General features: G+C 43.8%; 2 protein-coding genes across 7 annotated transcripts in view; one reads left to right on the top strand and one right to left on the bottom strand.

Moving 5' to 3' along the window:
- The window catches only part of LOC115374053 (mothers against decapentaplegic homolog 4-like), a 19,997-nt gene extending 3,990 nt beyond the window's left edge, over window positions 1-16,007 (bottom strand). The window contains exons 1-9 of one of the 2 annotated variants that reach the window (XM_030072765.1): window positions 15,992-16,007; window positions 13,123-13,215; window positions 10,631-10,879; window positions 5,507-5,681; window positions 3,931-3,954; window positions 3,372-3,491; window positions 1,704-1,949; window positions 891-1,004; window positions 618-671 (exon numbers count right to left, since the gene is read on the bottom strand). In XM_030072765.1, the coding sequence (XP_029928625.1) occupies window positions 618-671; window positions 891-1,004; window positions 1,704-1,949; window positions 3,372-3,491; window positions 3,931-3,954; window positions 5,507-5,681; window positions 10,631-10,873 (976 nt within the window). In that variant the 5' untranslated portion in view covers window positions 10,874-10,879; window positions 13,123-13,215; window positions 15,992-16,007. The remainder of the gene's footprint in view (window positions 1-617; window positions 672-890; window positions 1,005-1,703; window positions 1,950-3,371; window positions 3,492-3,930; window positions 3,955-5,506; window positions 5,682-10,630; window positions 10,880-13,122; window positions 13,216-15,991) is intronic. The other variant, XM_030072766.1, reaches the window with a different exon arrangement.
- Window positions 15,250-25,997, top strand: LOC115374054 (chromatin target of PRMT1 protein-like). Of its 5 annotated transcripts, none has more exons than XM_030072772.1 (6): window positions 15,250-15,399; window positions 17,861-17,955; window positions 20,743-20,887; window positions 21,319-21,499; window positions 24,551-24,676; window positions 25,222-25,997. In XM_030072772.1, exons 2-6 carry the CDS (start codon window positions 17,891-17,893, stop codon window positions 25,416-25,418), a joined length of 714 nt encoding a protein of 237 aa, XP_029928632.1. In that variant the 5' UTR covers window positions 15,250-15,399; window positions 17,861-17,890; the 3' UTR covers window positions 25,419-25,997. The 5 variants fall into 5 exon arrangements, with proteins under 5 accessions (XP_029928632.1, XP_029928627.1, XP_029928629.1 ...); XM_030072767.1 differs by having other exon boundaries at window positions 15,251-15,399; window positions 24,551-24,703; XM_030072769.1 differs by having other exon boundaries at window positions 15,263-15,399; window positions 17,790-17,955; window positions 24,551-24,703.

The following is a 25,997-nucleotide window of genomic DNA, read 5'->3' as shown; positions in this document are numbered from 1 at the left end:
CAGTCTACAAACAGCACAGGGCTGGTGGTTTACCACATGTCCCTGTGGTCGCAAGGGTGGCAACTCATACAAATTATACATCAAAGCGTGCGTTGACAAAAGTCTTGGCTTTTCAAGAATGTATAAATGTATTGGCCAACTTCGATAGTTTTTGCTCAGTCCATCCTCAATTTAGAGAGGTTTTTCAGTTTTAATGGGAGGTAGCATCACATGTGCACACAGAGGTCAGACGCGCACCCCCCAGTAACAGCCCCCGAGACACTCTCAAAATTTCCGTGCGGGAATTTTCTAGTTCATATTTAGGATGTTTGTTTGTGAGGAAAAAAACATCCCTTAGGGCCTTAAAGCAGCGTAAACATAACTCTAAATCTTGCTCTCATTACAAATGGGCATAACTATGAATATGCAACAGCAGTCCTGAATATTACCTAACACACACACACACACACTCCAGATACACACTGTAGAAAATCCTCCCACCTGCCTACCTACATCATCACGGCTCTCCTCCCTACAATAAACTTCCTAATTCATATCTTTATTGGTGTGTTAGTGTAAGTATTGGTACTGGCTGTGTGTGTGTGTGTATGTGTGTGTGTGTGTGTGTGTGTGTGTACCTGGGTGGTTGGACACAGGCTGGGGAAAGGGAGGAGTGCTGTGGTGCTGCGACCCTGCAGGATCAGAACAGGTCATAAAATCACACACTGTAGTGCTAATACTGATACTAACACACACACACACACCCACACACACACACACACACACACACACGCAGAAACACACACACACACACACACACACACACGGCTGGATGTGCGCTGCGCTGCATGGCTCCACAGGAAATGGACCAATAGGAGCTGAGCTGCTGGCGTGTGTCTGTGTTTCCGTACAGAAGTGCGTGCTGGGCGCAGGATGATGATGTAACGGCGGGTGCTGCTGACTCCGCCCGTTCTGCTGGGGTCCTGCGGGGCTGTAGGAGGCCGGGCCGCTGCCCGTCCAGGCCGCTGTGGGTCAGACAGGAAACAGATCAGATTAACCCTTTGAATCCTGAGCAAATTCACTTGATTTCTTTGAAAAACACGGGGACGAGATGATGAGCAAAATAGTAAGAAATAACTTCACAACTAAAAATGAAAAAAAGTTACAAGAAAAAAATGACACCAGGATGAACCAGAAATTCATAAAAAGTCACAGTTTTTTCTCCGTCAGTGTGATCCAGTGTCACACACACCACCTCCGTCATGTTCGGCTCAGTTTTCCTGGGAACTTTTTTTTTCTAATTTCTAAGTTCTGGTAAAAAAAAAAAAAAATGTTTGCTTTTTCCCCATGTTTTTAAAAAAATATATAAATATATTACTACTAGTACTAGATGTTTAACAAATGATTTTTTAAGCGTCTATAAATCAACTGATAATTAAAAAGAAATAATAAATATAGTAAATAAAATGTTATAATGTGTGCAAAAATAAACCGTTAACAAACAGATTAGTGTGGAATAAGTAAACTTTATTAATAATCATTTCTTTGTTTGTTAACTGCAAAATAACTTTTAACTAAAGTTTAATTAAGTTTCAGTTTATCGTTTACTAATGATGGTTATTATAAAGTGTTTCTCATACTTGCAGCACTACCAGTACAGTAGTACTGGTAGTGCTGGTAGTGCTGGTAGTGCTGTTGTTGTGGCTGTGCTGGTGGAGGCTCACTGTGGTAGGCGGCTGCGGCGGCGGCGGCGGCGGCAGCAGCGGCGGTGGTCTGGCCGGGAGGGGCGGGGCCACTGTACTCTGGGCTCTGCCGCTGCGGGGGGGTCGAGGGGTGGGGGAGCCGGGGGCCGGGGGGCGGGGTGGGGTTGGGTGTCTGGGGGGTGTTGGGGTGGGGTGGGGAGGGGGGGGCGTGGCTCTGAGGGGAGGCGATCTGCAGGAGGCCGTCCCCCCCCAGCATGGAGCTGCTGACTGGAGGAGAAACAGGAAGTCAGGAGGCGGAGCTACACAAGAAGCTTCTCCGTGCAAAATGTGTACAGTGTAAACTGGCCAGGGGTTTTCAAAGTGGGGTCCGGGGACCCCCAGGGGTCCTCAAGGGTCTTCCAGGGCGTCCTCAGCAAAACACTAAAACACGGCTGCTTGTTTTGGAGAAGAAAGCAGAAGTTACACATTCTGTAGATATCAGGTCAGCGGGTCCCAACGGGGGGCACGCGTCCCCCTGGGGGGACGCTGGAGTGCTGCTCAGTGTCAGGCTGAGGTTTCAGACAGAGTCTATGTTGTTCTGCTGCGACTGCTCTGAACTTCCTCACCTTGTTAAGCACATTGTGCTTATTGCTTGAAAAGTGCTCTATAAATAACATTTATTATTACATATATTATATTATTACATTGTACCTATTATTACATTGTACCTACCCCCGCGACCCTCATGGATAAGCGGTTTCAAAAATGAATGAATGAATATTGTTCCTATTTTTTTGCTCTGGTCAGGGGGAAATGGGCTGAAAAAAATATTTCAAAGGGGAACATTATTAAAAAAAGGTTTGAGAACGGCTGGATTAGCCTAAACGTGTAGCAGCACTGGGATCAGCCTGATCAGGATCAGCCTGATCCGGATCAAACCAGAGACTTTGTTTAAAGCCCTCAGGTTCACACACAGACTAACAGGAAGAAGAACAAGAACTAATGGAAGACTTTAGAGTGCCTGTCTTGAATCTGATGTTTTGATGTCAAATGTTTGCAAAAACATAAAGAATGGAGTGAAATATTTTAATATTTGGGTTACAAAGAGACAAAAGAGATAAAGCTAAACTCCTCAGGCAATTTGCAGCTCTACTTTTTTGAGAACTGAGTGGCAGTCATCACTTTTTGCTGAGTCATAAGAAGGTGGGGTGGGAGTGGTGGGGGGTTCTCTCCTTTTAAACTTTTCAATACTTTTTAAAAAGGCTCATTTAAAAAAAAAAAAAAAAAAAAACATTTAAGCCTATAAAGCGATTCGTATCATATATGATACACATTTTCAATTCCGTTTTTCGTTTTCAGTTTAATCAGTACTTGACCAAAATACTGTTATATACCTTTGAACACTGTTCACCCTGGACCATTGACACTTCAAGTACATATCATATATCATACACCAGAAAGGTCGTGTAATAAGATATTTTTTGAATTTTTTTTTAATATATATATATTTTGTTATAGGACTAAATAAAGGGTTCAATTTCAAAAAATTGGAATTTTCTGCCAATTCTTTCATAGTTCAGGCTTCATAGGGTTAAAACCTCGTCAGTCATTACTTTCCAGCAGGAACGTCAGTGATGGCAGACGACCACCAGGTGGCAGTAGAGCTCCGGACATTTTTTATCATGCTGATTAAGATCAGGACAGGCTCACCTGGCGGGGAGAGGGGCATGCTGGGATACTGGCTGTAGCGGTCGGGGTGGGGGTGGGGGGGCAGGTCGACCTGCAGGCAGTCCTGAACAAACTCCTCCTTTATCAGAGCCGACTGAGGACCTGAGGGAGGACAGGGACCCGAGAAATGAAGAGAAATAATAATAATAATAATAATAATAATAATAATAATAATACATTTTATTTGTATGGTGCTTTTCTTAGCATTCAGTGTCATTTTACAGTAAAAAGAGATTAAGTAAACTGCACTAATGTAATGCACCTATCAGAGTGACTGAAGGTCAAGCTTGCTGGTAAAAGCTGCAGGTTGTGAATTGTGACTTTAGAATTTTATTTATTCTTTTTTGTCTTTTTTTTTTTTTTTTTACAGGCACGATGTGATTTGTCCAAACAGATCATGTGTGGAAAACAACATTGTGAGTGTGGCTGCTGTTACAAACATCTGTCTGCTTTAATGTGGACGTTTGTTGAGTTTGACGGAACGGCAACAAGATGAAATCACATGCAGGTTTGGTGGAAAATATTTTTCCCCAAAACTCACCGGGACTTTGAATGCTGAGGCCAACTTCATGGAGGAGAACGTGAGGAGCGAAAATAGGATAAAAGGTGGAAGTTAGAAAAGAGGGAGAGAAGAAGGGAAGAAGAGAAGAAAAGAAGAGAATAAGAAGGTGAGGGGAGAAGAAGAAGAGAGGAGAAACAGAGAAGAGAGGAGAGGAAGAAGAGAAGAAGAGGTTAGCTCCATGTTTGAAGTGAACATTAGCAGCCAGACTAAACAGTCTGACTCCCAGAAACACCCAGCTGACAGTGTGTGTGTGTGTGTGTGTGTGTGTGTGTGTGTGTGTGTGTGTGTGTGTGTTATGTCTGCGTTTTCGAGGCCGGGCTGCGAGTCTAAACCAGGACTGAAGGGCAGATATTGATATGACTTTTTCTTCTTTAGCAGAATAAAAAAAACGTTTCTATTTTTACTCCTCTGCCTCTGTGTGTGTGTGTGTGTGTGTGTGTGTGAGAGAGAGAGAGAGAGAGAGAGAGAGTGTGTCTTCATTCCAGTGGCAGGAATTTAAAGAGACTTTCAGATAACAGAGCCCTCCTGTGGCGGCCATGTTGGCTCCACAAGCACAGTTAATGTCCAAGAAAGCCCTCGGCCTGTGGAAGTGTCACGCCCAGAACTCCAGTGGGTTTCATAATAACTCGCAGGCATCCAGCAGGAATGTCACCTGATAATAAAAACTCATAACACCCAACAGAGATGTCGACATGTTGCTGAAATATAACTTATGTGTTATTGATATTCCACTGAAATCTTGCTGATATTTAACTGATCAGCTGATGTTCCAGTTCAAATACATTCATCATTAAATGTCTTCCTTTACACTAAAAAGAAGTTTTTTTGTTTCTTTTGGTCAGACATAAGTTAAGGGGTGTTATTTACCTGGACAGTTTCGGAGGTAACTTCCTCCTTCCTCAGAAAGCGTCCAGCTGGCTGCCATACATAGCAGCCAGCTGACATGCCGCTCTGGCAGTCAGTTGGACGCTTTCTGAGAAAAGATCGACATGTGTTGTGCATCATTTTGGACAGAGGACAGGACCAGCAGGGCCCTTCTCACCTGCACTGACATCTCTCACAAAAACATATATGGGATGTCAGTATCAGCCAAAAACAAACAAAAATCAATGCATCCTTCGATAAGATTCACAGAAATAACTGGAATTTAAAATATGAAGCTCCTCACAGACCACATAATAATGCAATGGGTAAACATGTGAGTTATTTAAGGTCCAATTAAAAAAAAAAAAAACAACCTTAATATGACCACTGAATCATTAGGGGGAATTATTTAAAGAAAAGCTCTCTTAGTAATTTAATACACTGGTCAAATGGTGGTCAGCCAGCCAATCAGGAGGCCCATCATAAAGCCAGCGGTCATGTGACCTGTCCGTCAAACATCATTTCAACGTTACGGCAAAATGTCTTGACATGTTACGGTACATTAATAAAATTTAAGGTGTTTTCTGGAACCAGCACCCGTGCAGCTTGGTCCCAGTTCCCTCATCAGCATCACTGGTCTGTTTTCACTGGATGAGAGACTCACTTAAACCGAAACGACGCCGTGACTCACCGATCCCAGGAGACACCACCCTCTCGTAGTGATACGGGTTCACACACACGTTGTCGTACTTCAGGTCGAAGGCGAACTGGCAGAACTTGACGTGTTTCAGTTCGTTCTTGTGCAGGTCGGGCCAACGCCACAGACGGGCATAGATCACATGAGGGAAACCTTTCCGCCCTGCAACCTGCAGGACGGACAGAGAGAGGACAGAGGACAGGTGAAGGTCAGAGGACAGACAGACGATGGAGGATTCGTAAAGGAAAGACATTTACACTCACATTTCTCAAGTTCATCTGATGCAGGAGCAGCCAGAACAACGTAAGAACTAAAAACAGCACAATAACTAGTTTAATGATCCATTGCAATCTCTGAACAAACACAGAGGGCGATGCAGGAGCTGCTCCTCACGTACAGTCAAAATGTTCTAGTCCAACACAAATAAGTGCTGCAATGTCACAGACTTCAGGTAGGGGGCGCTAAGGAGCTTCAGCATGCAGTGGTGCTCAGGTCCCGTGTGTCTTTCAGGGTTTTTTTTGGTATATTTTGATATTTGTACATTCTGCATTCATTCTGGCACTAACACATGTTGTCATGCACATCTACTGTCTGAATTTGCACTTTTATGAGTGTGTACTGACTTCACAGTGTCTGAGAAGTACACTGTGAAGCACACTGAGAAGTACACTGTGAGGTACACTGTGAAGCACACTGAGGTACACTGTGAAGCACACTGTGAAGCACACTGTGAGGTACACTGTGAAGCACACTGTGAGGTACACTGTGAAGCACACTGTGAGGTACACTGTGAAGCACACTGTGAAGCACACTGTAAAGCACACTGTGAAGCACACTGTGAAGGGCACTGTAAAGCACACTGTGAAGCATACTGTGAAGCACACTGTGAAGCACACTGTGAAGCACACTGTGAAGCACACTGTGAGGTACACTGTGAGGTACACTGTGAAGCACACTGTGAAGCGCACTGTGAAGCGCACTGTGAAGCGCACTGTGAAGCATACTGTGAAGCACACTGTGAAGCACACTAAGGTACACTGTAAAGCACACTGTGAGGTACACTGTGAGGTACACTGTGAAGCACACTGTGAGGCACACTGTGAAGCACACTGTGAGGCACACTGTGAAGCACACTGAAGCACACTGAGGCACATTGTGAAGCACACTGTGAAGCACACTGTGAGGCACACTGTGAAGCACACTGTGAAGCACACTGTGAAGCACACTGTGAGGCACACTGTGAAGCACACTGTGAAGCATACTGTGAAGCACACTGTGCTCCCTAGAAAATGGTCTGAGGTTTTGGAAACCGTCTGTCTGCAAGGAGCTGACGGGTGAAAGTGAAAGCAAAACAAATGTGTGGTTGTTCATCCTTCAAAACTCTCTCTCATGTCAGCTCTTATTCTCACCACAGGGACGGAGCTCAGGGACCAAACCTGCTGGATGTTTTAAGGGCTTTTCGAGACGAGCTATAGATAGATAAACAAGATAAATTACATCTAGAGGATATCTGTTTTTAATGATTCATTACCATCATGATACTTGGGTACTGATTCGATATGTATTGTGATTCTTAAGCCCTGTGATTTGATATTACTTTTTATTGCGATTTAAGTTTTTTGAATCCTCCTCTAGTTTGTGTGTGTAAAGTCTGATGAGGCTGTGATTCTCCTAGAGGTCACTAGAGGTCATTTTCTCCAGCGACGTCCAGTTTGACAAAAGTCTCTGCCTGCAGTGAAATGGCTGCTATGGGGGCCAACATCATCACACAGGAATCAAATGTGGCTCATTGAATCCACAAGAGTCTCAGCTTTCCAGTCAAAGCCAACTGATGCAGCTCCAAGACGGGGTCAGAGGTCAGAGGTCAAGGGACCCTCGCCAAAATGTGTGTCTGTCTGTCTAAAATCTGTTACAGCCTGTCAGCTTTCCCTCTGACAAAGTAAACCAGCGGTGTGACATCATCAGGCGGAGCAGCAGGAGAACAGACTCACACACACACACACACACACACACACACACACACTTACCGACTGAAAACAAGTTAAAGCCTTGGGGATTTTCGTCAACATGCTACCTGTGCAGGTAAGAGCCCAAACATCACCTCAGCATGAGCAGCGAGCGCTGACAGGCTGAGGAGACGGGCAGCGACTCAGGAAACATCACTCATGGAAACTTAACTCACACACACACACACACACACACAAGCAGTTTCCCCACTAACCTCTGCTGCAGTGACTCAGTTTGTCTGTTCTGACTGTGTGTGTGTGTGTGTGTGTGTGTGTGTGTACACCAGGTGATGCAGGATTAACCCGCCAGGCTGAACCACAACTATGACATAATGTCTAACCTCCTCAAACTGTGAGTGTGTGAGAGTGTTTGTGTGTGTGTCTGTGTGTGCATGTGTGTGTGTGTGTGTGTGTGTGTGTGTGTGCACGTTTGTATGTGTGTGTGTGTGTGTGTGAGGAGTGTGTCTCCTCTTAGTCGTTCAGCCAGACGCCTTTTAGAGAAAGAGAGACAGAGCTGGCAGACAGCCAGACCCCATTACACACACACACACACACACACACACACACACACACACACACACACACACACATACACAGAGCAAGCCAGACTATCTCAGAAGTGTGTGTTCTGTGTGCACACAGGTGAAGGACAAAGCTAACAGAAGCTAACACACACACACACACACACACACACACACACACACACACACACACACACACACAAATTCTGTGGTATGAGATCCAAGCACAAAATCTAGACATGTTCACATTCCCTTACTCTCCGACTGTCTGAGTCTCTCCCACACACACACACACACACACACACACACACACACAGACAGTCTGGCTTAACTTAACCCTGCCCCTTTCCTGTGTTTCAGACAAAACAAGCCAGCCTGCCCTTCCTCCTCCTCCTCTTCCTTTGAGTGTGTGTGAGTGTGTGTGTGTGAGTGTGTGTGTGTGTGTGTGTGTATGTGTGTGTGTGTGTGTGTGTGTGTTGAAGGTGTCTGCAGTCTTCAGAGCTTCACTGCTCTCTGTTCTCAGCACGCTGGCTGACTTCAGTCTCTCCAGGGTCCTTGAGAGACTTGCAGGAGTCCTTGAGGAGCTTCCATGCATTCCTGCTCACGAGCTCAGCCCTGGACCAGCCGAGCAAAGAGCTGACAGCGAGGAGACGCACTGAAAATATTCTAAACACAGCTACAGCTAAAGGTTATACTGATTTGTTGAGGTGGCTGAAATACGTTTTGCTTCTGCCACAGCCACAGCAGAACACTGTTCGACTTTTGGTCCAGGTTCTCCTGCCGGTCCAGGTTCTCCTGCCGGTCCAGGTTCTCCTGCCAGTTCAGGTTTTCCTGCCGGTTCAGGTTCTCCTGCCGGCTTCTCCAACCCAGTGGCCGTCATCTGCTGTTGGTAATACACTAACTATGGATCAGTACCTCACGCAGCCCCACTTCAACAAATCCAAAATAACCTTTTAATGATAATTTTTCCACAAAATGTTTCCATTCACATTTTTCCAATTCAAAAATTCAAATTCCACCGGAAGTGGACTGATGAAAATGCAGTTTTCCTCCCTGCAGTGCAACATTTCTGATTGGACAAACATGATGATGTGATGATGTTAGCCCCTATAGGAGCCTACAGTGACCTCATGAAACTTCACAGCCACAAACTAGAGGAGAATTCAAAAAACTAAAATCACAATAAATTGTAAAATTGAATCGCAATACTTATAGAATTGCATTTATCACTTATCGAATTGGCACCCAAGTATCGTGATGGCATCCCAGCCCTGGTAAAAACTGTCAGTAATCTGTCAACCAGGTGAAAACAGGTCAAACAGCCTGACGCTTCACAGCTGTAAAAAATGACGTGTAAAACAGCCGTCACTGTTTCATGTGTCAGCAGACTAATTTGCATAATCCTTGCAGGTTTTCGCCCGCAGTGGAAACAGAAGAAAACAACGACCTGAAGGGACCTTTTAGTTCCTTGAAAAGTTACAGGCTTACAGGGAACTAATCTGGGTGGAAAACCTTCTTGAGCAACAACAACTCAGCAAAAACGAAATAAAAATGTATTCCTGTTCACGCAGGAGCTGAAGCGGTGTGCAGAAGTTTGTCTCGTACTGAACTCCAGTCGAACTACGGTGGCCTGTAAAAGACTCAAAGTCCAATTTTGTCAGTGCAGAGCAGGAAACCAGAGGAAGACTTGAAGGTCTAGAGAAAAAATCAGAGCAAGTATTTCATTGTGCCCGACAGTGCAGGGATGAAACGGCTGAGGCGGATTCAGTCGACCTCCGAGCAGCTTCACTGCCCTGATTAAAGGTTATTCTGCTTTTTGTTCGGATGATGCCTCCTCTACCAGCCTGCTGCCCAGCCCAAACCTGTCTGATGATTTATCACACACACTAACGCTATAATCTGTGTTTACATCCTGACGACACCGACTGACAATTACAGTCCAGCAGCGCCGGAGCCACGCCCGGCCTCTGTGCTCTGTGCTGTGACATTTATATTTAGCTTTCCCGGTTCATCAGTTTTCAATGAACACACACAAGCCCCTCATTATTTTCTCTTGTCAGTTCATTTTATTACAGGGACAATGAGCTAAGTGTCCAGTTTTGTTCATAAATGAATTGTTTACTGGGTTTGGAGTTATCCATGCTAGTTACTGTCTTTGTTATGAAGTCCAGCAACCGGAAATACACAGACAACAGAGGAAATGCGAGAATAAGATTAGTCGTTGGCTTTTTTCATGCGATCACAATTAGCTTTGAAAATTCTATCGGGTTATTTCTGAAGTTTCCGAAAGACACCACCTGCCGGATCTACTTTCCAATTCAAACAAGAAAATAACAAGTAGAGACGTTTGATTTCTTCAAAAAGGGGCACTGGGACGGGGTTGGTTTAAGTTTTACTCCGGCAGGTGTCGCTGGAATGTTTTTTGCTCCTGGTTTGCCTGACCGGTCGATGCGACCCGCGGTCCAGACCACCAGCTCCACTCCTTTTCACTGAAAAACCTGTTGCCTCTTTGTCCTCTGAGGCTGACATGTTGGAGAGCGAGACCCCGCCCCCCGTGGCCCCCCCCGCCCCCCCCTCGTGGCGCCCCCTACCTGCAGCCGGCCGTCCAGCGTCCTCTGGATAGTGACGCACTTGCTGGGATGGACGCCGTTGGTGGTGACGGCGGTGATGAGCGAGTCCAGCTCGTCCTTCTTCTCCTTCAGCTTCTTAACCAGGCTCTCGATCGCCCGCTTGGCGAAGCCCTCGTTCTCCCCGCCCTGCCGGTGGCACATCAGGCTGTGCACGATGCTGAGGCAGGCGTCGGCGCTGGTGGGGGCGGGGCCAAGCACCGACATGGCACCCTGGGGGGAAGAGGCCAGAAGGGAAGACAGGAGAAGATATGTCAGTTGATTGACAGTGGATGTGACCAATGAGACGTCTCGGATTGTGCGTTGTCGCTCTGAGCTGCTGCAGCTCCTTCAGTGTCCAAGTCACTGCTGCTGTTTCACCGCTGGACAAACAGCTGGCAGCTCCAGGCGCCTGGTTCTAAAGGCTTGGACTGAGTGTCTTATCTAAGAGCAATGCAAGACAGCAACGCAGCAACAGTGCAGCTGAGCTCAGCTCATTTTCAGAGCAACAGGCCCACGGAGCTCAGAGGGACACGAGACTCTGCTGTTTCCACAACGTGGAAATGACACCTGAGCCGCTGGGAAACTAGAAAACACACCTGTGGCACGCTTTGCACATCTTCATTTCAGGTGTAAGACAGGACCCCTTGTGTTTAGAGAGACGACTACACCTCTGACCTCCAATGAGGCACAGGGGTCAAAGGTCATCAGAGGGTCAAATAACTGAAACTTAAGCAGTGGGACACCAATGGCACTGAGACACTGACTGCAACGAGACGGCAACAACGAGACAAATGCTAAAATCAACGAGGCACAAACGGCAACAAGATGCTGCCATCGACAGGCAACGCGTCGCCGATGGGAACGCGTCGCCGATGGCAACGCGTCGCCGATGGGAACGTGTCGCCGATGGCAACGAACATGTTTTTGGTTTTCTGATGTCTGACAGTGATTCCTGATGCTGTGATGTCAAAATGATGTACTTTCAAACGGCGGTCCTCTAAGTGCCTGTAAGTTTTGAACTGGCGATAAACTTTAAACGATGTAAGACAGAACGATGAAACAGAAGCCGGTGGAACACGTCCTGGAACGTGATGCACTAGAACTCTACGAGAACAGGAACACGACCACATTTGGTTCTTTTCCTCTTTGCACGAGCGTCCTGAAAGCCTCGTGTCGCTGCCAGCGGCACCGGAAGTAACAATCGAGCAAAAACTAAAGTTTGACCTGTGATGCGGGCGGTCATGTGACTTCTGGACCAATCACAGACAGGGGGAGGAGTCACTAGATGACTTAAAAACACTGCAAGTCTCATCAACAACATCAGATGACGATGAAGAGTTTGATTCCCTGCAGGCAGACAGCAGGGGGGCCGGTGCCTTGCTCAAGGGGCTTTCAGCCTGGAGTTTCCCCGTTCAGATTACAGCTCAGAAACACTGACGAGCTCCGTGTTTTTCATTCATCAGATCACAAAGTCAAACTCAGTTCACGGCTCACAGGTGTGTCTCACCTCCTCTGCCCCCTGCAGAGACCAGCCGCCGCCTCTCTGCTGCCACAAACCAACATTTCTGACTGTCCGACGTCTCTGGAACGCAGCACGAGCCTCGTGTTTTTACCATGTTGTTTATCCAAGTCCCCAAATGTGACTCACACACGCACACACACACACACACACACACACACACACACACACACACACACACACACACACACACACACACAGTCTATCAGCTCTCTCTTCCTGTATCCACGCTGTTTTCAGCTGGATGTTTCTGCTGTTTTGTCCTGGATTTTTCTGTGTTTTTCCTCTCCTTTTCTCTCTTTTTCTTTTCTTTTCTTTTCTTTTCTTCAGTTCTTCAGTCTGATAAAAAAGAACCTGGAACCGCTGATGTTTCAGACTGTCATTAAACTGGGACACAAACACTTCACTGTTATTACCACTGCCATCAGCACATTAAATACTGGTGTGGACCACAGGGACAGACAGACAGAGAGACAGACAGACAGACAGACAGATAGTGAGACAGATAAACAGACATACAGGTAGACAGACACTGAGACAGACAGACAGACAGCAGAGGGAGAGACTGCTATAATCACATCATCATATAAAATCATCATAGACTTATTCAGCTTTAAGATAAAATGTCCAGAATGTTGTCCAATGTAAAGGTGAGGCTCTGTGATGATGATGATGATGATGACAAGAATAATAATCAAATAAAATAACACTTTTCATGAGTATTACTCATGGTGAAAAGCTAATTTTACTGCAAACTCCATATCAGTGTGAACCGCACACACACGCACACACACGCACGCACACACACACACACACACATACACACACACACACACGCACGGAGGCACGGAGGCTGGTGCGCCAACAGTTGTCAGATAAAAAGAAGAGACAGTCAAATCAAATCCAACATGAAGCGGCACCGGGATCCCCGGCGGCCTGTCCGGGAGCCACTCACCGCTCAGACGCTCCGCTCTCCGGCTGTTTACCGTCTGTGTGTCCGCGGCGCTGTCTGCGGAGCCGGAGCCGCTGTCTGCCTGCCAGCCCCTCGCTGAGAGAGAGAGAGAGAGAGAGAGAGAGAGAGAGAGAGAGAGAGAGAGAGAGAGAGAGAGAGAGAGAGAGAGACGCGTCAAGCCGTAAAGGCAGAGACAGACTCAGACCGGACGTGGCGCGTTTTTCAGCAGCAGCAGTTGGTATTTTACTATTTTTATTTGTTTATTTATTTTTATACATCGAATTGATACTTATGTTGCCCATATATCATCATCATTACTTTTGCTGTTGTTGTTGTTTACATAATATTGTTTATAAAAATAACAATCATAATATTTTTTATTCTTTAGTTCGAATAAAATATGGAGGTCAGATTATAAAGATCTCCTACAGGTGATCACGAAATATGTGAAGCAGACGCTCGGTGCTGCCTGGAGACCTGAGGGGTCCGTGGCTGTCCTCTCCTATATTTTTAACATGACATGTAAAACTGAGAATAAAAACAGTTTACAGAAACACCTCATCAATTCAAACAGCACCCGCGTCACTCTGCTGTTTGAGTACTTTTGTCTATTTATTCTCTGTAATTTATTTTCTGATTATTTATATTTAGTATATCTATTATCTGCAATTTATTTTCTGTCTAATTACTTTTATTATATTCTCTGTAATTTATTTTCTGTCTATTTATTTTATCATATATCTTTGTAATTTATTTTCTGTCTATTTATTTTTATTATATTTATTCTCTGTATATGTATGCCATCCTCTGTTTCCATGTAAAATAACATCGAAAAAGCAACACGTGTTTCCCTGAGGACAGCGAGAACAGTACAGTGACGCCCGTGGCTTTTATTTTGAAGGCCTAGACCGGAAGTAGTCATTCTCGCTGACTTGACTGTGGCGGGAGAAGTGAGAGAAAGTTTGTGCGCGTGACTTGTCTGGGCCAAGGGGCGTGTGTGTGTGTGTGTGTGTGTGTGTGTGTGTGTGTGTGTGTGTGTGTGTGTGTGTGTGTGTGTGTGCGTGCGTGCGTGTGCGTGTGTGTGTGTGTGTTGTTGTGTCTGTCTGGTTGCCCCAGGTTACCGGTTGATTGGCAGGTTGACTCACTGTGTTTTTGGCACCATCTGGTGGTGAGGGAGGTGATTGAAAGTCACCAGTAAGTTTTTTTTTTTTTATGTATTTATTATTTATTCATTGAATTTGGATGTATTGTTGTTGTTTTTCTTGGTGGTAGTGTTACATCCAAAGTGATCCAAAATTGTTACAATACTTTAATAATAATAATACTTTATTTATCCAATTTACCAACTTTTCTCTCGGGTATCAATAAATTGTGATTCTTATTCTACAATTCTGATTTATTTCTGTAGCATCAGTCACACAGGGGGTGCAGCTCAAAGTGATTTAAGATAAAGTGAAAAATACAAGAGAATATAATAAAAACAAGCAATTTAAAACAAATGCAAAAACCAAGCAATCAACCGAGAAAACAAACAACAGGGGCAGCAAAAGAACATGAGTCAATTAGATAAAAAATAAAAGACAAATAAAAAGAGTTAAAACAAAGTAAGATATAAACGCAGTAAAATATGTGGAAACAAACCAAGACATCAAAATGCAAAACAAATGATGGAAATTTGGAAGGAACTGCATGGATTAGAATTGCATTCAGGTAATTTACTTATTTACATACTGAATATCACTATTTCACTCTTTATTTAACTATTTCACTGTGCAATAATTCATACCTGTAGGACTTGACAGCGGTTCAACAGAGTAATATCCCAGTGTGTATCTGGTACATATAGGTAGACCTTTCACATAGGCTCAATTTCTATTTCTGTATTTATTGCTGTAATATTTTTATTTGATTAATGCACTTATTTATAGCCAACATAATGCACTTTTTTTTTTTTTTTTTTAAATAATTTCTAATGGACATTTTTTTTTCTTTCAATTTCGTATTTCTTTTTCTGTTTCTTATAATTTAATTCTTTTCTTGAGGATTTGAGCAGCTGTAACTGACCCAGTTTCCCCTCAGGGATCAATAAAGTATATCTGATTTCTGATTCTGACTGTGATCACAACAAAAAGTCACAACAGAAAATTCAAAGTAATTAGATTTTTTTGTGCACAGTCCCAGATGCTGAGAGTTTCCTCCGCCGAGCTGAAGGAGCTGAAGGGAGGTCGAGGCGCTCAGTGAACACAAACACCTGGAAAAGTACATTTTGCTTGTTTCTAGGTACGTTTCTGTGTCATATATTTAAACAGCCTTCAGATTCTTCGGCGGTTTGCAATATATAACGATACAACGTGCGGATGTCGCCGTGTTGTATTGATTATCGATCAGTGCACGCGCTCCGGCTGCGTGTCATCCACCTGCAGCCCATCAGAGCGAGGGACGCACGATGCTAGCTAAGCAGCTAGCTACACCAACAACTGGTATGGCAGAATAATAAGCACATTAAACCGACAATGCTAAAGCGCCGTATTTAGCCAGTGTTGCTGTTGTGCTGCTTTTATTCTTTAAATCTTTTAGGCGATGCGTTTTTTTTAATTTAAAATGTTCAGCTGTAACGTTAGCCAGTCAGCGGTAGCATTAGCCCTGCTAGCTTTGCTTCCGGCGGTAACTCGGTGCTGCTGCTGCTGGAGCCTCGGCGTTTCATTTAAAGTGATTTAAAACCTCTTGCCAGCTATCTGTTGCTAAAACTCTGTTGCTAACTTTAACTAAACTCTGCAGCTAACTTTAACTAAACTCTACAGCAGGGGTGGGCAATCATGTGCCATGTAGTCCAGTGATTTTATGAAAAAACCTCAAGAGAAGCAAACTCAACTGATTCTGTATCCTCAGTTTGTCCTGAGTGAGGGGGAAAAAGTCCCAAGGAATCCCATTGGTGGAAAGTTTTGAAAATCACCTATTTATGACCACATATTACCAAAAAAACACTGTTTTTAACACACAGGGGAAAGGGGTTCAACATTTTACTGTCAGATATCACTATAAAAATTCACAAGATGATTACACACACAAAGACAAGAAAAAAAGTCATTTACAAGTTCTTTGAATTATTCTGTTTTCACATGCATATCACACATTATCTGATTTGATATGCGCTAATAAGGAATATGAGAAATAAATGCCAGAACAGACATTTAAACAGTGAATTAAAAGGTTTCTATATAGTAACCTTTTAATTCACTGTTTAAATGTTAAAGTTAGAAGTAACCTTTTAATTCACTGTTTAAATGTCTCTTCTGGCATTTATTCCTTATATTCCTTATTAGCGCATATCAAATCAGATAATGTGTGATATTCATGTGAAAACAGAATAATTCAAAGAACTTGTAATTGACTTTTTTTCTTGTCTTTGTGTGTGTAATCATCTTGTGAATTTTTATAGTGATATCTGAAAGTAAAATGTTGACCCCCTTTCCCCTGTGTGTTAAAAACAGTGTTTTTTGGTAATTTGTGGTCATAAATAGGTGATTTTCAAAACTTTCCACCAATGGGATTCCTTGGGACTTTTTTCCCCTCACTCAGGACAAACTGAGGATACAAAATCAGTTGAGTTTGCTTCTCTTGCAGTTTGTCCTAGGTTGACCCCAATTTTGGCCTAAAATTACTGGACTAATGGAGGGCCGAGAGGCTGCAGGTTTTCTTTCCAACCAAAAACTCCACCAGGTGATTTCACTGATTACCTCACCTTCAAGCAGAGAGGAGGGACTAATCAGTGAAATCAGCTGGTGGAGTTTTTGGTTGGAAAGAAAACCTGCAGCCTCTCGGCCCTCCATGGCACATGATTGCCCACCCCTGCTCTACAGCTAACTTCAACTAAACTCTGCAGCTAATTTTAGCCAAACTGCGGCTAAGTTAGCTCAGACAGCGCACCGAGGAGCCGCGCCGCGCTCCTGTCGGCAGAGCGGCACCTGGACCTCCGCTCGGAAACACCTGGCGTATCGGCGAAAGAACAAACTCTGCAGACGTGGACTTAAGACACTTTAATTATCGTTATATCCTTCTGGCGAAATCGGCTCTTATATTAACTATAAAGCAGCATTTTACATTTAACTAAAATGCCAAATCTGCCGGCTGGTTCACAGAATGCGCCGCCGCATGTCGGTGGGAAAGGGTTTTAGATAGATAGATAGATAGATAGATAGATACTTTATTCATCCCGCAGGAAATTCACATTTTTTCAGCAGTATCCACAGATTACAGATTAAGTAAATAAAAAAATAAAGAAAGAATAAGATCTAAGTACAACAGAATAAGATCTGAGTACAACAGAATAACCTAAGTACAACCCCGTGTGCAAAAAGCAATGTGCAACAAAAAAACAGAAAAAACCGTGTGCATGGGTGTATAAAATGTGCATAGAGGTAGGTCAATGTGCAAATTTAGAAGAAATATACAGTATACACATGATAAATAGCAGTAAGCAATATAAACACTATAAACAAGGATTATAAAAAGATAGAAATATGAACAATTTAAACAGAAGTATTAAGTATTATTTTGTTTGACTGACAGGAGAATCAGGTGTTAGTTTGCATGGAGGAAGTGCTGCCGGTGTGTTTGTGAGGGAAGCCCATCAGTTTGTCTCCAGTCTCAAGTCATATTTTACTGTGTAGCTTTACCTGTAAGCGAGGAGACATAAATCTGCGGGATTTAGTGAGCGGACCCTGGTGTTACTGTTCCCCAGGAGCGAGTGACAGCATCACGCACACACCACATGGCTGCATCCACATCAGACACGGTTACCCTGAGGAGCACCACGGCGGTCTCCCTCCATGACCGGTGAGACTCACACACACACACACACACACACACACACACACACACACACGGACACACAGAGTTACCGTAACTGTATGTCTAATCCATGTTGTGGATGTGTGACAGTGTGACATCAGTGTTGTGTTTCCTGGGTTTAACGGTTGCTTTGCAGTGAAGGGAGGCATTTTTCATAGGAACGGCAGCTAGCAGGGACTGTGATGTAATTCTATCCATAATATTTGGGTGCTGATTTGATGTTTTATTAAGTATTGCAATATGGGCAAAGTTATGGGCTTTTATTATAATAGATGGAAAAATGACAAATAATTGTAACAATACACAATTCACTAAAATAAAGTAAATCAATAAATAAAGTAAAATAAAAATTCCAAAAATACAAATACAGATAAAACAGTAATAATAAGGATGTCACATATGGAGGACTAAAAGGGACAGAATGAAATAAATAAATACATCTTTAAATAAATACTTAAAAGTGTCATTAATTAATTAAAATGGGAATTAAATAAATAAATATGTCATTAAATAAATAAATGTGTCATTAAATAAATAAATGTGTCATTAAATGTGTCATTAATTCATTAAAATACCAGTTCATTTAATGTAAAAACATATATGTAATTATTTCATTATTTATTTAATTATTTCATGGACCGGTGTTGCAGTGCTTCATGAATTAATTTTATCTGTCAAACTCACCCATCAAAGTCAGTGGGCGGGACTAACGTGAATCTAGCCCAATCGATTGCTTAGGTCTGAAGCCTGGAAGTCTGCCGGAGCCGGAGGAGTTTTGCTGAGAGCCTCTCCAGTTAAAGTTACTGCTTCTCTGAGTAGTTCTGGGCAACTTCTCAACATTTTGTGGCTGCACCTATCTAGCACGCATCGCGCACTGCAGTAACATTTGCTCCTGCAAATCCCCCATTTGCTTGAACCGAGTAAAGGTTGTGCCACCAAGTGTGTCAGAATATCAAATCAAATCAAGCTTTATTGTCATTAAGCTACACATACAGCAGTAGTGCACACAAAATGAGAGAGAGTTTTTCACTTGGGATCCCCGACTGATGGTAAAGTCAGCAGTTTAAAAGTCTAACAGCTTTCTGGAGGAAGCTGTTGCTCATTCTAGCGGTTTTGCTTTTCACCGTTTGCCTGATGGCAGCAGTTCAAAGTATTTGTGGAGCGGGTGAGAAGGGTCTCTGACAGTGTTCAGTGCTCTACTCCTGCAGGGATGGGATCTTTCCATGGAGCCATGTCTCCGCAAAAGCAAGCACACAGCAGTCTCTCTCCTGCGGGTGTCTCTTAGCAAGCGTAGCTCGTCCAGCTTGTTGTCGAGGGAGCGAACATTAGAGAGCAAGAGCCACGGTTCTGCTGGTCTGGAGGGGTTAGCCTATAGCCTTTAGCCTGTAGCCTGTAGCCTTTAGCCTTTAGCCTGTAGCCTGTAGCCTTTAGCCTGTAGCCTCTAGCCTCTAGCCTCTAGCCTGTAGCCTAGCGTGGATCCCGGCTCTCTTGCCCCTCATTTGTTTACGTTTGCACCGCTTGCGCTCCCTCCTCTCCCTGGTGACAGCCGGTGTAGACGCAGGTAAAATCCCGTGCTGGCGTAGTGTGTCCACATCAAAGCAGAGTGCCTCAGTTCTTGCAGCGTGCTTTACCTGATGTTTAGTAAAGTCTCTCGGCTGTAGGTTATGCAACCTGAGCGTCTGGGTTAAGCAAAACAGTTAAAAACTTTCACTCTAGAATATGTTTACTTGCTCTGCATCAATCGATTATCTGAAGTCGATCTGTCTTGGCTTGCTGTGCCGGGTAACCAATCAGGTGTTAGGATCCGCCCACTGACTTTGATGGGTGAGTTTGACAGATAAAATTAATTCATGAAGCACTGCAACACCGGTCCATGAAATAATTAAATAAATAATGAAATAATTATATATATGTTTTTACATTAAATGAACTGGTATTTTAATGAATTAATGACACATTTAATGACACATTTATTTATTTAATGACACATTTATTTATTTAATGACATATTTATTTATTTAATGACACATTTATTTATTTAATTCCCATTTTAATTAATTAATGACACTTTTAAGTATTTATTTAAAGATGTATTTATTTATTTCATTCTGTCCCTTTTAGTCCTCCATAGTCACATACCATATGAATGTATTTTCTGTATGATTCTAATGGTGATGCAACTAATGTACTGTAATTTTATTGAATTGTATTCATTCATTCATTCAGTCATTTCACTTATCCTAATCAGGGTCGCAGTGTCGCCAGCAGATGGCGCCCTTAGCATTTGCCTGTACACTGTGAAATAAGTTTCCGCTTCATGAGAGTTTGACAAAACACTGATTTTAAAATTAAAACTTGTCAAATTTAAGTTAGAAAGTATAATAATAATGATAAAATAATGAAATAAAAGTTTTCTTTCAATTCCTTTTCTTTCTTTCGATTTCTTTATTTTCTGAGAGATTTTAATTCTTCTGGAACTAGACTGTATGTATCTGTATTTAATCACACTATGTTTCCAAGGAAAGACAATAAACTCTGCACAAAGTTCACAAAAGCGCACACACCCAAAATAATAAAAACTACATGCTGGACAGATAAACATGAAAAAGATGGATAAATAGAGTCCGCACACCAGATAATGCTCCCATCAAAATGTAATGGTGCACCACTGTGCGACGGTTTGGCTGCTCTGTCTGAAGAAAGGGTTGGTACCGTCCAGAAATCTGCGTTCACGCGCTTTGAAACAGTCGACTCATCTTCATGGTGTTGCAGCTTCACTCAGATGCTCATGCTCCCGATGGCCCGGCCAGCCGTGTTGACCTTTGACCCCAGCCGGCGGCGGCGGAGCAGCCACAACCAGCAGCTGGTCCTGCTGATGGAGGACCGTCGGTCTGTCCGGGCCGCCCTGCCGGCCAAGGTGAGGGGGCGTGGCCTGTCACTGCCTCATTGTGAACAGCATCGCCTTGGCACCAGCGACATGACCTAAACCTCATATCCTGATACTGATAAATATCACAATATAGCATATTTACTGTAAGTTACATGAGCAAATAGTTCATTTCTTCATTATTCATTTATTTCTTATTATATTTTCAATTATGTGATTGACAAATAAAAGGTACTTCGTATCATATTTGGTTATTTTTCTGCTTTTATTTGGAACTAGATTTTCAGTTAAATTCAGTTAATTAATTTTTCTATCATCGCACAATATGTATCGTCATGCTGCACATCCCTACTTGGCACAGTGACAGTGAACCAGAGAGCTCATGGTGTGGATGATTGGAAACCTCTGTCATCATCTTCCTTCCTCTTCCTCTTCCTCTTTGTTCATGGGGAACGGCTCAGTGGGGTGTGAAGCGGTGCCCGGGGAAGGCCAGTGTGTGGAGCCGGCTGGGCTCGCTCAGGGGGCCCCGGCGTTTCTGTGGCGTCTGGAACTTCAGGCACTTTGGCCTGTGGAGCTTCAGGCGGCGGTACCGCTGGGGAGCCGGAACCAGACGCTACAAGAGGAGCGGCCTCACACACAGGAGTGAGTAACTGAGATTATCTGTCTTGTAGCGGTTGTTTAAAAAAAATCAATTCATCTAAGTATCATGATTCTTTTTATTTGATTTAGATTTTTAAATTACTGAATCAATTTAAAGTAAAGATATTGGTATCATATGAAACTAGACGACCTGAGGAATCCCTTGGCAGCATGTCGTTGGAAGAAGGTCATGCTGGGTTGTCGGCAAGGCGGCTAAATATTGCTTCAAAGTTGGGCTAAATTTTGGTGAGGGAAAAACCGTCATGGTCAAAAGGGTCGCTTGACCTCTGACCTCCAGATGTCTGAGTGAAAATAGGTTCTCTGGGCAGCCACGGCTCTCCCCTCTGCAGACACGCCCACCTTCTGCTAATCCCATGCAGTTTGGGCCACAAATAAATTCACAATACATTTTGAATCATGAGTGTATCGAATCAGGAGGTAAACACATCGTCCCAACCCCAGAGAATATATTGCGAATGTTTATTTAAACTGTAACTCAATCTAACTTAACAATTACTTGTTGAATCTACCCTTTTTTCTTGTTCTCCAGAAACTTAATCCTCTGCTCTGTTTGAGGACAAAATCACATTCTCACTCTGTTATTTATACAAAACGAAACATGAAAGTCTGTGTCTGTGATGAACCAGTGGTGTAACTTCATCAGCTGGCCTGGTGTCACCGCGTCCTGTCTCCCTCGTTTCAAATTAAAAACCTCTAGCTTTTCATACCCGTCCAGCTGTATACTAGCTTTTGACCTGATCATGTTTATTTGATTGTCATGACTTTGCGAGTGATTGACATCTTGTCACTGTTCCAGTTGCTCGTCCTCAAGGTGGAGAGACAGCAGGTCACTGTTCCTTTGAATTCAGTGGAGCAACAAATGACACTGACAAAATGTGTAAACTTCATATTTCTATTAATCTCCTCCCAGAGCGAGCAGTGGGGTTTCAGAGCTGCCACATCACTCCTCCTCCCTTTCCTCCAGCCGCTGGTTTCCATTCATTCCACTACGATATGAACATGAACTTTCAGAGCCTTCACACTTTCTTCACTCCAGTTTTCCATCAGCGGAATAAAGTCCTCCACGTGTTTTCCTAAAAGCAGCAGCACTGTTGGCTTTTCAGGACTTTTTCAAACTGAAACGCTCCCTCCTCCTCCTCCTCCTTCTCCTCCTCCTCCTCTTCCTCCTCTGCCAGGAAAATAGTCCCCGGGGAAACGTTTTGCTTTCCACAGCCAATTATCAGCTGTGTGGTTTCTGAATGTTGAGGACTTTGTTCGCTGCACAAGCAGAACATTACACTCCTGATCAAAATTTTAAGACCAGTTGAGAAATTGGAGTAAGCAATTTATTGCAAACAACCATTAAACTGAAATGGGCTGTTCATCAGCTGATCAAAAGTTTAAGACCACAGCCTTTAAAAGCCCAAATCTTCACAAAAATGTGGATTCAGTGTCATTTTCTGTCAGGTATCCACACTGTCATGACCTCCTGATGGCAAAGGCTAAAAAGCTTTCTCTCTTTGAACGTGGTCGGATTGTTGAGCTGCATAAGCAAGGCCCAACAACAAGGCCTCTCACAGCGTGCCACTGCTGCTGAGGCTGGACGCAGTAAGACAGTCATTTTAAACTTCTTAAAAGATCCTGAGGGTTATGGAACAAAAAAGTCAAGTGGTAGACCCAAAAAAATTTCACCAGCCCTGAGCCGGAGGATCCAATTGGCTGTCCGTCAAGACATGGGACAATCCTTGGCCCAAATTAAGCTTGTCAATGCCAACTGCAGTCCCATAACCATCAGACAGCATCTGCGAGAGAAGGGTTTTAAGAACAAAAAACGTCTTCAAAGGCCTCGTCTCCTTCAACGGCACAAAATTGCCCGTTTGGAGTTTGGAGCACCAAACATGGAACACTGAAAGGTGGAAGAAAGTTTTATTCTCTGATGAGAAAAAATGTAACTTTGATGGTCCTGATGGCTTCCAACGTTACTGGCATGACAAGGAGATCCCACCTGAGATGTTTTCTACACGGCACAGTGGAGGGGGCTCCATCATGATCTGGGGGCTTTTTCCTTCAATGGAACAATGGAGCTTCAGGTTGTGCAGAGGCGTCAAACAGCAGCTGGCTGTGTGGAGATGTTGCAGGGGGCATCCCTCATGACTGAAGGCCATCGTCTGTGTGGTCATGACTGGGTTTTTCAACAGGACAACGCTGCAGTTCACAATGCCCGCCTGACAAAGGACTTCTTCCAGAGAAATAACATCACTCTTTTGAACCATCCTGCGTGTTCTCCTGGTCTAAATCCAATTGAGAACATTTGGGGTTGGATGGCAAGGGAAGTTTACAAAAATGGACACCAGTTCCAGACAGTGGATGCCCTCCGTGAAGCCATCTTCACCACTTGGAGCAACATTCCCACTAGCCTCCTGGAAACACTAGCATCAAGCATGCCGAAACGAATTTTTGAGGTGATTAACAAGAAAGCTTTTTTGCCTTTGCCATCAGGAGGTCATGACAGTGTGGATACCTGACAGAAAATGACACTGAATCCACATTTTTGCCAAGGTTTGGGCTTTTAAAGGCTGTGGTCTTAAACGTTTGATCAGCTGATGAACAGCCTATTTCAGTTTAATGGTTGTTTGCAATAAATTGCTTACTCAAATTTTTTTTTGTCTCACTCCCATTTCTTCTTTTTGCATTTTGAAGATCTATTTAGAACCTTCTTAAGATCCAACAGCGCAAAATGTAAATTCTTGCAATTTTTCAACTGGTCTTAAGATTTTGATCAGGAGTGTATGAGGCGGCTGCTTCAACCAGGAACTCACATTTTGATTCTGTGCTGTGAAATCTGATTTAATAAACAGTTTGTTGACACGTTACTGTGTAGAAAAATGTGTCGTAAACAGACTGAACGTTCAGAATCACCTGGATGAAACTTGAGCTTGTGTCAGACTCTGACGTCCCCTGAAGTCTTGTTCTCCTGATGTGATCAGTTCTACAACAGTTTTGGGTGGAGAAGCTGCACAAATACAACAGTACTTTGTTCGTTTTAAAATCTAGACATCAGCAGCGCGCAGCTGCGGCTTCCTGTTTTGGCCCGGCTGGGTGGGCGGGTCGTGGCGAGGAGGAGCGCTGCAGCTCTGCCCGGGACCTCGACCAGGAAGCAGCCGGGACAGAGAGCGAGAGGTTGGACCAGAATTTATCCACACAGAGGTTAGAACAGCTCGCAGCTAACCGAGGTTACACCCACAAAGAGGTGATGTTTTTTTTTTTTTTTTAACATTTCAGCCTTCTGTCCACATGAAACCAGTGTTTATTTTCAACAACTTTTATTCATTGGTGAGGTTTTTTTTTTTTTTTTTTTTGTATGATAGAAGTAGCAGTGCTCCTCTTAAGGGAGAGCTCAGCATGAAAATCCAGATGCATGTTATGATCCGCCTGGGCAGCGTCCTGCCAGCATGTTGGTGAGACGGTGTTGGTGAGAAGTTTACATGTGTTCTGATCATTTACACTGGAGTTTAAATTGGACTTTGAAGTTTTGGTGCAACGGGATGAAGTTTAATCTAGCTTTAGAGTAAAAACAAAACTTTAAATGGAATTCCTCTTCATTTAAAACCAGTTTTGAAGTTTGGTGCAACAGAATTTAACGGAGAACCAGGACTGAGTCTTTGTTGCTTTAATGTGCTATCAGCTCCAACATGCACCAGCTAAATGTGTTTGTTTTGGTGCAGGAGGCTCGGGGGGGCAGGACAGCAGAAAAGAGCCCGTCACCAAGAAGGAGCTGGACGCCCAGCTGGACGACTACATGTCCATGTCGAAAAGCAGATTGGACGCCGAGCTGGACGACTACATGTCCATGACGAAAAGCAGACTGGACGCCCAGCTGGACGAGTACATGGCCATGGCCGGAGATTATCACCTGGACTGACCGAACTGACCTGGTCTCACCACATGGTGTGGAGTAAAGTTTTGAATTATTTGCAGCAGGAGCCCGTTTGTTTTCGTCCAGGAAAATGTTGAATGTGTTCGGCTGAAGTGACGCCGTGGCTCTCAGCCTCCGTGGCACCAGATGATGTTTCAGATCAGATGGATCCTGGGACGTCCTGCAGGCTGAGAGCCGCTCAGTCACTGAATAGTTTCTGTTCATGTTGAAGCCGGGTTTTTTTTTTTAATTGGTTCTTTATTCTAATGTTCATGTCTGTTTCTCTCCCGCTTCAGAAAATGAACAGATGTTGATTTAATGAGACCTCAGATTTGTTTGTGGACGTCGAGGTTCCTCTGCCTGTTCTTGGGTTCTGTGTTGTTTTGTTGAAACTGAGCTGAGCAGCTGCCGTCTGGCTCACCTGGTGTGTGTGCTGCTCACCTGGTGTGTGTGCTGCTCACCTGGTGTGTGTGCTGCTCACCTGCGCTGTGTGTGCTGCTCACCTGCACTGTGTGCTGCTGGCGGCTCCACTTCTGTTACCAAAGTCAAAACGAGGTTTTGTTTTAATAAAAGAGTGTAGCCTAC

This window comes from Myripristis murdjan, chromosome 16 (assembly GCF_902150065.1).
Source record: "Myripristis murdjan chromosome 16, fMyrMur1.1, whole genome shotgun sequence".
In the NCBI taxonomy this organism is placed as follows: Eukaryota; Metazoa; Chordata; class Actinopteri; order Holocentriformes; family Holocentridae; genus Myripristis; species Myripristis murdjan.
This window is presented reverse-complemented; position numbering and strand designations above follow the sequence as displayed.

Coding starts and splice junctions, on each gene's coding strand:
- LOC115374054 (XM_030072767.1), top strand. CDS start 17,891: ATGGCTGCATCCACATCAGACACGGTTACCCTGAGGAGCACCACGGCG. Junction 17,956..20,742: donor GCGGTCTCCCTCCATGACCG/GTGAGACTCACA, acceptor ATGGTGTTGCAG/CTTCACTCAGATGCTCATGC. Junction 24,704..25,221: donor CAGAATTTATCCACACAGAG/GTTAGAACAGCT, acceptor GTTTTGGTGCAG/GAGGCTCGGGGGGGCAGGAC.